This window comes from Vidua macroura, chromosome 24 (genome assembly GCF_024509145.1).
Source record: "Vidua macroura isolate BioBank_ID:100142 chromosome 24, ASM2450914v1, whole genome shotgun sequence".
In the NCBI taxonomy this organism is placed as follows: Eukaryota; Metazoa; Chordata; class Aves; order Passeriformes; family Viduidae; genus Vidua; species Vidua macroura.
In genome coordinates, this window is record NC_071594.1 from 7,766,013 (window position 1) to 7,776,048 (window position 10,036).

At 57.5% G+C, this 10,036-nt stretch overlaps 1 protein-coding gene across 5 annotated transcripts; it reads right to left on the reverse strand.

Annotated features, from left to right (window-relative positions):
- Positions 1-227: 227 nt before the first annotated feature.
- On the reverse strand, positions 228-9,391 carry RHOC (ras homolog family member C). Of its 5 annotated transcripts, XM_053998283.1 has the most exons (7): positions 9,258-9,391; positions 7,735-8,001; positions 7,480-7,607; positions 1,941-2,098; positions 1,587-1,707; positions 1,168-1,298; positions 228-1,012 (listed from the first exon to the last, which is right to left on the reverse strand). In XM_053998283.1, exons 3-7 carry the CDS (start codon positions 7,481-7,483, stop codon positions 839-841), a joined length of 588 nt encoding a protein of 195 aa, XP_053854258.1. In that variant the 5' UTR covers positions 7,484-7,607; positions 7,735-8,001; positions 9,258-9,391; the 3' UTR covers positions 228-838. The 5 variants fall into 5 exon arrangements, with proteins under 5 accessions (XP_053854258.1, XP_053854257.1, XP_053854259.1 ...); XM_053998282.1 differs by lacking the exon at positions 7,480-7,607 and having other exon boundaries at positions 7,929-8,001; XM_053998284.1 differs by lacking the exon at positions 7,480-7,607 and having other exon boundaries at positions 7,775-8,001.
- Positions 9,392-10,036: the final 645 nt, after the last annotated feature.

Here is a 10,036-nt window from a genome sequence, read left to right on the forward strand (position 1 = left end):
ACTGGTTACAGCTGGGAAGCTCCTGCCTGGCCCTTCCCATGTAAACTGTTTCCTGGCTCTTTTGTAAGTACAGGGTAGTGAGCCCTGATCCTCCACCAGCAGCTAAAGCAACAGGGGCTGGGGGCCAGGCAAGTCCTCACCCTGCAGCATAAGGCCCTGAGCCCAGGCAGGAGCCTGGAGCTGTGAGAGGCATAAAGGAGAGCCAGAAGAACACCACACAAGCGAAGTTACAATTACTAAAATACCAGTTCGCATTTATTCTCCCAATTATGCAGTTGGGTTTACTGCTGCCAAGTCCATGACCGAGGCAGACTCGAAGGCGGCGATACCAGCAGAGCTGGGCTCACGTCCCGGGAGGAGAGCTGCTGGCAGCAGCTGAGCCCAGCTCTGCTCACAGACAGGGCCAGAACTGCCCGGGCAAGTCTGTAACACTGCTGTGTGCTGCCTGCACGGCCAAGGAGAGCAGGCAAAACACACCAAGGGCCTGGCACACCCTACACGTGAGCTGTGAGTGGCACCTCCTGCTTCTGTGGCACCTGCCCAGAGCTGGGGAAAGAGAGTGAACACCGCAGCAATGCCCATGGGAAAGGCAAAACCAGGGAGCTCAGTACAAAACAGGGCGACGCAGGGAGCAACACGAACACCCGGCCCACGGAGAGCAGCAGGTACTGAAGGCACTGGCCCCTCATGGCCCTGGAATGTCGCAGGGACACCCTGTGAGCGTGGGTGGCAGCTCTGGTGCAAAGGGTTCAGGACAGGTAGTGGCAGCACGAGGTGCTGCCTGGGCTGTCTGTCCCTCCCCGGGCAGGGCAGCGGGTGCCGGTGCCAGCGGGGCCGCTCACAGCAGCGGGCAGCCTCTGCGCTTCTTGTTCTTGCGGACCTGCAGGCCAGCACGGGTGGCCATCTCGAACACCTCCCGCACCCCCTCCTTCGTCTTGGCCGAGCACTCAAGGTAGCCAAAGGCATTGATCCTGTTGGCCATGTCCCTCCCCTCCTCTGGCTTCACCGGCTCCTAGGAAGCAGTAAAAACAAGGTTTGGAAACATTGCCGGAACACAACAGCAACTGCCCTTGGGGCATCCAGCCCCCGTCCAGCCAGGATCTGGTATGGGCAGATACCCATATCTGGTATGGGCTTGCTGGCTGGGGGACCCAGGGCTGTCCCCACCTGCTTCATCTTGGCCAGCTCCCGCCGCGTGTGCTCGTCGTTCCGCAGGTCCTTCTTGTTCCCCACCAGGATGATGGGCACATTGGGGCAGAAGTGCTTCACCTCCGGCGTCCACTTCTCAGGGATGTTCTCTACAACAAGCACACGTGGAATCCTATGAGCTGAGGGGCTGCTACCCCACAGCTTCCTCACAGAAACCAGCCCCAAGCTTTTCCCGTTGGAGCAGGGAGAGCTCCCAGAGCACCCCCCTCTCCCACCACCTCCGCCCAGTCAGCAAGTTGCCAGCATTCCTCTGAAGTGCACACAAGGTCAGGGGATGAAGGGAAGGCTCTGGCATCCTCGAGGGGCAGCATGGGGGCTTCCCAGACCCCAGGGGTTTCAGCAGCAGCACCGAGTCCTGGGGACCCCCCAGTCCCTACCGAGGCTATCCGGGCTGTCAATGGAAAAGCACATGAGGATTACGTCTGTGTCCGGGTACGAGAGGGGCCGCAGCCTGTCATAGTCCTCCTGTCCTGCCGTGTCCCACAGGGCCAGCTCAACCTGCGGGGGGAGAAGGGCATGGTTTAAGCCAGGAGTGATAGGTTTATCTTCCTCAGGTATAGCTCTGCTCTTCCTCAAACTGGGACAGGCTCAGGGTGACCCAGAAATGCTGGAGCCATGGGCTCCTCTGCGCGCTGCAGGTGCATCCGAGCACACAGAGCAATCCCAGCAACAGCACTGGGCTGGCACTGCCAGCGTGGGACATGGAGCGAGGGGACGGGAATGGCCCTTACCTGCTTCCCATCCACCTCTATGTCAGCAATGTAGTTCTCAAACACGGTGGGCACGTAGACCTCAGGGAACTGGTCTTTGCTGAATACGATCAGCAGACACGTCTTTCCGCAGGCACCATCTCCCACAATCACCAGCTTCTTCCTGATGGCTGCCATCGCTGCAGGGACACCAGCAGATGAGCAGGACAGAGCAGCACGGGCAGTTCATGCTCCTGGCCCCCCAAATTCCTGTGCACAACAGCCTGGGAGATCCCAGACACAAGCACCTGGGCACATCCCACTGTGAGAAGCCAGTGACTGACAGGACAGAAGGTCGCCCAACCCTCTGCCAGACACCCCTTCAGCTCCCACACCCCTCAGCTCATGGGCACCACAAGAACTGGCCTGATTGGAACCATTTACACCTAGCACTGCTGCTGTGGCTGGGAGAACCATCCCAGCTGTGGTCAGTGCTGCTGGCTGCACACAGGGACCTTGTGGGAGCTGACAAACCACTCTGCCTTCCCCAGACATCCAACCCTCCCTGGTTTTGCTGTGCTACCACCCAGGTAACCAGGATTTTAGACAATCTCAGAGTTCCACGCATATGTTGGGTTTATTTTAAATTATAAATTATTCAGGGCAGAAACTGTGCTTTGGATTTCACTCCAGCACGCTCACCAGACTCCAAATAATCTGATCAGCAGCTGGAGCACACCAAGCCAAGCTCTTGGAGGTTTGGGCAAGCAGGACCTGTGTGCCTGGCACCCACCACCGGGCTGGCCCCATCCCAGCCTGTCTGAAAAAGGAGCCTTTGCCATGGAACCAAGAGAGCCGACGCTGACACTGGCAGTGGGAGAAGTGCCAGTCATCACTCAGCAAACAGAGCTGAAACCCCACGACAAAGCAGGCAGCTTTCTGCCCCACGGGAAAAGGATGCAGTTCTGCAAGGAAAACTATGCTTTTGCATCCCTCACTTTCAAAAGGGGTTTACAGATGAGCCTGGGAACCAGCCAGGACAATGCCACAAAGTGCCTGGCACAGCATCTGAATGAGGCATGAGAAAATCAGCCATAGTGGGACCACATCCCTCCCCAGCCTTGTGACCAAAATCTATTTTCCATCCCCAGATTCCCAGTCCAAAGAGCCTGTCCTACTCCTTACGTGCCTTCAGCACATCACCAGCCCCCTGTCCCTGCAGAGATCCTGGGAATGACGCAGGTTGACGTGTCAGGGTTTAATCCCTGAAAATTCACACTGCTCTGGGGAAAATTACAGGTGACCAAGAAACCTCTCCTGAAGGCAGGGATGTTCCATGCTTTCCCCCTCAGCCCTATCCCTCTCCAAACCCTCTGCCCAGGCAGCGGGGTGGGAAGGAGCCATTCATGCTGGAAGCCTGGGGAAGGGTCACAGGAAATAACCCTGTGGGAAGGACACACACACCAATGTTGATGCACTGAGCTGCAAGCACTGGGAGTGGATCATGCTGGGATCACTCCAGGATCACTGTGATCACCTTGGGAAGGCCAGAATATCACAAGCCTGGCCTTTAACCAGGGCACTCATACTAAGCCTTAACAAAGGCCAGGAATCTGCCCTTGCCCCAGTGATCCTACCCTCACCCTATGCCAACAGAAAAGGAAGGAAAAGGGTAAAGCAGGAGTCCGGCTGCATCATAATTAGCTGCAAGTGAAGGATTAAGAAATGAGCCTGAATGGCTGACTGGCATTCCAAAGGCAGGCTGCAGACCTGCTTGTCTCATTGATGTGCCTGGCAGATCACCCCTGTCACACAAACCCCCGGGAACCACCCCAGGTTCACAAATCACAGTGCCCAATGGTTTGGGCAAAAGAGAGAGAGTTTTCACCCATCCCCAGACCAGACTGTGCTGTAGCCATGGATCTTTGTAGGCTCCAAGCATTTTGGCTCACAAGCTGAGGCAGGAATGGTTCATGGCTGCTGAGTGCTCTTGAGCTGTTAATAAAAATAGAAAGCTGGCACTTGTAAGGTGAGAAGAGTGAGAATCAAGGGCTGCATCCGGGAGATGGGACGTTCCTCAGCTGGGATCCTTGGTGTCAGGCTCACATCCCAGTGGAGCAGCATGTCTACAGGAAGGTGAGCACATTCGTGCAACACTGAAGTCAGAGAAAAAAAGAAAAAGGTTCTCCAAAGGGTCCCTTTTAGGAACCAGGGGCACTTTTTAGGGAGGCGAGTGCTGAGCATGGGGGGAAAACACCTCCCGTCCCTATTCCTCATGCCCTGCTGCTCCTTCCTGCCCAGCTGGGCCAGACAAACCCACAGTCTCACTGAATCATTAAGGCTGCAAAAGACCTCCAAGATGTACAAGTCCAACCCTTGCTGCAAACCATCCTTCTTGTCTGACCAAAGGCTCGTCCTCTCTCCAGCAACATGTCCACAGCACAGAAAACAGAGAGCTCAGGGAGAAAAAAGCCTGTTTACTTGGACACAAACCTTCTTTGCCCACAGCAAAACATGATATGCTGCTTTGTGACTCCCTGTCTCCAAGAGGAAAGGCAGTTTGGGCCGTACCAGTATCTAACCCACAGCACAGGCAGATGACAACATCTGCAGCCTAAGGAGCAGGAGATGCCCAAGGACATAAACAGCCGCTCCCAGGTGGACACCAGGATCTGTCCGTGCCCAGGCTGCAGACACTGGATTGAAACCAAAACCAACCGGAGTGGCACTGCTCCTGCCCGAATGCTGCCCTGCCCTGCAGGGGGAACGGCAGCTGCCCCAATGTGAGCACAGTCCCCACGCCCAGAGCTGCTTCCCACGGCCTCCAGCGTCCTCCCTGACCCGGGACGGCTCCGGGCCCAGCAGCTCCCGAGCCCGGCGTGACGCCGAGTGGTGACTCAGAGGGCAGAGGCACTGTCCCCACCCAAAATCTCAGCACAATTCATTCCATTACTCAGGAGAGCCATCCAGAAATAGCCCATTACTAATCCAGAGCTGGTGTGCAAAGGCGAGCAGGGCAATGAGGCTGGGAGAGCTGTGAGCCTGAGGGGTCGGCTGGGTGCCCCAGTCCGTGCCCTGGACCCAGCAGCTGGCACAGCACCAATACCAGATGCCAGCGGCTGTCTGTTCCAGGAGAGATGAGCTTCTTTGCCAGGGGATGCTCTTGTTGCTCAGCAGGATGGGGCCAGACCCCAGGATGAGGATTCTGATGCAAAGGTCTTTGCACTGTTGCCAGATTATGAGCAGATAAAAAGAGTGGAAAACATGAAGACAACTTCATAAAGACAAACAGGACAATCCCAAGTACAAATGCAGAAGAATTAAGTGGGAGCAGCCCTGAGAGGAAAGACTTGGGGGTGCTGGTGGATGAGAAGCTCAACATGACAGCAGCATTCACTGGCAGCCCAGAAACACCCCCGTGTGCAGGGCTGATCCCTCAGCGTGGGCAGCAAGGGAGGGGGAATTCTGCCCCTCTGCCCCACTCAGGTGAGACCCCACCTGCAGAGCTGCCTCCAGCCCTGGGGTCCCTGACACAGGGAGAACACAGAGCTGCTGGAACGAGGCGAGGAGCTGGAGCCCCTCTGCTCTGGAGCCAGCCTGGAGAGCTGGGGGTGTTCAGCCTGGGGAAAAGAAGGCACTTGGGAGACCTCAGATCCCCTTCCAGAAGAAATTATTCCCTGAGAGGATGCTGAGGCCCTGGCACAGGCTGCCCAGAGAAGCTGTGGCTGCCCTATCTTTGGAAGTGTCCCAGGCCAGGTTGCGTGGGGCTGGGAGCAGCCTGGGACAGTGGAAGGTGTCCCTGCCATGGCAGGGGGTGAAACAGGATGAGCTTTAAGGTCCCTTCCAACCCAAACCATTTTGGGATTCTATGATAATCTGAGGACAGCTTTACTGCAAGTGCCACCAGGCCAAATGATTAAAAGCACACAGTCACCCACAACAGACATGGGAGCTGAGATTTTAAAGTCTGCAAAGTGCCAACCACCCCAAAACACAGCCAGCGCTGCCCAGACCACGCTGGCAATCCAAACTGGCAGCTCTTGGGTGCGAGCAGCACTCGCAGGGCCCCGCTGGAAATGCCTCCTGCTCATCCATGGAGAAAACAAAAGGGAGCAGCAACTGTGTGCCAGCATTTCCCACTGCCCAACCCCACAGGGCTCCTGTGCCCATCCCTGCACCTGCTGCTGCAGGCAGGCTGGGCCCACACGGGCATGGCTGTGGGTTTAAACTGTGCCACCACTGCCAGCACCAGCCAAATCCTGAGCAAGCATCTCCTTCAGCTCACCAAAAAGCTGCAACATGACCCCAAATTGCTCTGTTCTACTTTCCATGCAACTGTTCTAAAGCCATCACCATAAAATCAGCCAGCTCCAGGGCAGCCCTTGTGTTGCTGGTCTCTCCCAGCTTTGTGCCTCAAAATATGAAGTTCCTGCTGAGCAGGATATAGGGAATTCCTCTGGCAGCAGGATGTGTCCATCATCCAGTGTCTGCTATGGGGACTCAGGAATAGCAGAGAAAGATGTTAATGCTTTGAAGGACTCCAAACAGGGACAGAAATCTTTCAACAAACCTCCTTGGCCAGACTCGAATTCCTAGAGGTAACAGAGGGGTTTTGTTCTATAGCAGAAATTCCCAAGCACTGCTGACGGCCCCACCCTGGTCAGACCGGTCACACCAGGGATCACAGCCCTGGCCAGAGGCACAGCTCTGAATCTGGGCAGGGCTGGGGGGGAAAGAGCTGTGCTAGGAGCAGCCCCTTGGCAGGGACACCCCCAACAGGGATACCCCCAGTGCCGTGGGGCAGTTCCACTGCAGAAATGGTTTTAGCAGTTTGGACTCACTGGTACAATAATAAAGTAAGTAAACTTCCAAATTAAAGTCCCACAGGAATGCCCACTGTGGGGAATTTCATTTGCTGGGACACCTAAGCCATGGCCAAGGCAGTGCAGGACAAGCGTCTCGGCCACTGTTGCAAGCACCAGAGGGACTCTTACTACAGAATCATAGAATCATTAACGTTGAAAGGCAGAAAAAAATTCCAAAAAAGGCTGGAAGCAAACAGTGATGCTAAGGGAAGTGCAATGGGCAGGGCAGAGCGTGGGCTCCTGGGTGGATTGCAGCTCAAGACCATCCAAGTGGCGCTGGCTTTGGCAAAGCAGCATCTGTAATTTCACACTCATCCATCCCCTGGGCTGGCCCAGCTGTGCTGTTTGTGCAGCGCAAACCAGCCCTCAGTCCTCATCCCTTATCCCTCATCCCTCAGTCTTCAGTCCTCATCCCTCAGCCCTCATCCCTCATCTCTTCAGCCCTCACCCAGCCCTCACCAAGGCCAACAGCCATCGCTGACACCCCGGGCTGACCCACACCCACCCGTGCCACCGCTGCCCACTGCTCCCAGCCTCCTGGCTTGCCTGTCATCCCGCCTGCCTCTGCTGCCAAAACTACCCAGCTCCAAGGAAAATGTCTGTATTTACCACTGAGAGAACTTCCTGAAACCTTCCTCAGACCTCTAGACCTCCTATATCCAAACAGGTGATTGTCAAAATAGGAGCTCAACCCAGCGCTCAAGTTTAGACCTTACCCATTTTTTTTGGAGATATTCTTTGGGCACAACCAGGCAGGCTGGGCTTAACACACGCTCCAGTGGCAAAGGGCAACTGTCCAGACCCAGACCCGGAGCAGAGTGTCCAGGCTGGCTCGTTTTCATTGCTAAATCCCACAAAAAACATCCACAAGCAAAACAGAGAAAGGCACTTGGAACAGAAGAATTTGAAAGCCTAAATAAAGCTCAAACCACAAGTGTTTGAGCACTGAGGGAAAAGCTGCCTGCCCTTACCTCCTTTTCCAAAGGACATCATGCCATGTTCTTATTTTACCTCCTGCAGTAGTGACAGCCTTCCCAGCCTCACGGTAGCACAAGGGTCTTGCTGAAAGCTCCAAATAACATGCCACAATCTCAGCAGATGCCTGTGCTTGTGCAACGCCTGCCTGCCCCAGTGCCGATCAGTGTTTGCTAATACAATTCCTTACTTTTCATGTCAATACGCCTCTCCAGTGCAAACGGCAAGTTGGGAGGTGAGCCTGGTTAAACGCTCCTGATAACCTGTTGGAAGACAGTGACTTGGCTTATTTTCCACTTACACGTTTCCCCGCAGAAGCTGTAGCTGTCAGGAGCCTGGATGCAAGTGAAAGTCCACAAAATCTCATGCAGTCTCTACCTGAGCTGAGGAGCTGGACATAAACTGAAACTGTTTGGACACCAAAAGCACTTGGCAAAATAGAAACAAAATGCAACTGGTCCCCGTGACACACAGCCAGCCAATCCACCACCTCCAGTCTCCAGTTTCCCCTGGAACACTTTCCCAGGGATGTTGGCTTGGGGGGCTCAGCCAGGCCCCTGCTCCCAGCCCACCCCACGCAGATGGAAGCCGGGGATCACACTCCCATTCCCCGGGGGTGCTGAGAGGCTGGGGCTGGGTTTGGGGAGGTTGGCGGCCACTGAGAGACTTGGCTGCCAGACTTCTAGCACTGGAAAAGGCCACGCAGTCATGCTTTTGGAATGCTCCCCTGCTCCTAAGACATTACACAATTATTTCCCCTCCCCACAAACCCCCCTAATATAAATGTTTAAGAATGAGCTCAGCAGTAAGGAAAGGGAACTTTTTTCCCTCTTTCTGAAGAAAACACAGAGTGGCCACTCCATGGGCAAGGCTGTACATGGGGACACTGCTGGAGGGGGGGTTGTGGGGAGGGATGTGGGATGGGGCAGCAGCCCCCAGGCTCTCTTCCCAGGTCAGACACTGCCTGGGAGACAACTGCAAGTTGGGACCCACAGCCCAAGGCCACCCTCAAGGAACGACAACCTGCAGTAACTGAGGCGCAGCTCACCCCTCACCACACCCAGGGACCCCCACCCCACCCTAGGCACACCCACCCCACCCTGTTCTGCTGCACCCCACCCAGCAGCCCTGCTGGGCCACCCACCCTATGCCCCATTGCCCCACCCCTGCACTGACCCCACACCCCAGTAACCCCACCTTTGAGCCCACACTTTACCAGAATCAGTAGCCGCACATCCCACTAGTAACCCCAGATCTCAATCCCTCCAAACTCTACGAGTAAACCCTGATCCCAGCTCCCCCAAGCCCCAGCAGTATCCACAAAGCCTGTTTCTCCAGACTCCACCAGTAACTTAGACTCCATCACAACCAGTAATCCAGACCTCAGTTCCCCCAGACCCCAGCTCTGGCCCCACTCCCTACCAGTATCCCCCACCCCACCAGTATCCCCACTGCCCAGCTGCCCCCGTCCAGCACGGACCGCAGCCCCCGAGCCCCCAGCAGTGCCCCAGAGCCGCACCTCTCTCCGCCGCTGCCCCGTCCCGCTCCCCTCTCCGGCTCCGTCCCCGGCCTCGCCGCGCGGCTCCGGGCACCGCCCCGTCCGGGGCCACCCGCCGAGGGCGGAGCGGGTGCGCGGGGCCGTGCCGGGCCGTGCGGGGCTGTGCCGTGCGGGGCTGTGCCGTGATGGGCTGTGCCGTGATGGGCTGTGCCGTGATGGGCTGTGCCGTGCGGGGCTGTGCCGTGCGGGGCTGTGCCGCGCGGGGCTGTGCCGTGATGAGCTGTGCCGCGCGGGGCTGTGCCGTGATGGGCTGTGCCGTGATGGGCTGTGCCGTGCGGGGCTGTGCCGGGCCGTGCGGGGCTGTGCCGTGATGGGCTGTGCCGGGGGGAGCTGTGCCGAGCCGTGCGGGGCTGTGCCGTGATGGGCTGTGCCGTGCGGGGCTGTGCCGTGCGGGGCTGTGCCGAGCCGTGCGGGGCTGTGCCGTGATGGGCTGTGCCGGGGGGAGCTGTGCCGAGCCGTGCGGGGCTGTGCCGTGATGGGCTGTGCCGTGCGGGGCTGTGCCGAGCCGTGCGGGGCTGTGCCGTGCAGGGCTGTGCCGAGCCGTGCGGGGCTGTGCCGAGCCGAGCCGAGCCCTTTCCAGCGCTGCCCCCGCCCGGCTCCGGGACACCCCGAAGCCCCCGGTGTTTCCCCGCGGAGCCCGTGGGCGCCCCGAGGGCGTTTTACCGGTTCAGGTTCCCGAGGCCAAGTGGGGAGGGGGCGACCCCAGCTGCCGGGAGGGGCTGAGCTGCTGCCCTCAAACG

Coding starts and splice junctions, on each gene's coding strand:
- RHOC (XM_053998280.1), bottom strand. CDS start 7,756: ATGATGTCCTTTGGAAAAGGAG. Junction 1,708..1,940: donor TAGAGGTGGATGGGAAGCAG/GTAAGGGCCATT, acceptor CTCCCCCCGCAG/GTTGAGCTGGCCCTGTGGGA. Junction 1,013..1,167: donor AGCTGGCCAAGATGAAGCAG/GTGGGGACAGCC, acceptor ACTGCTTCCTAG/GAGCCGGTGAAGCCAGAGGA.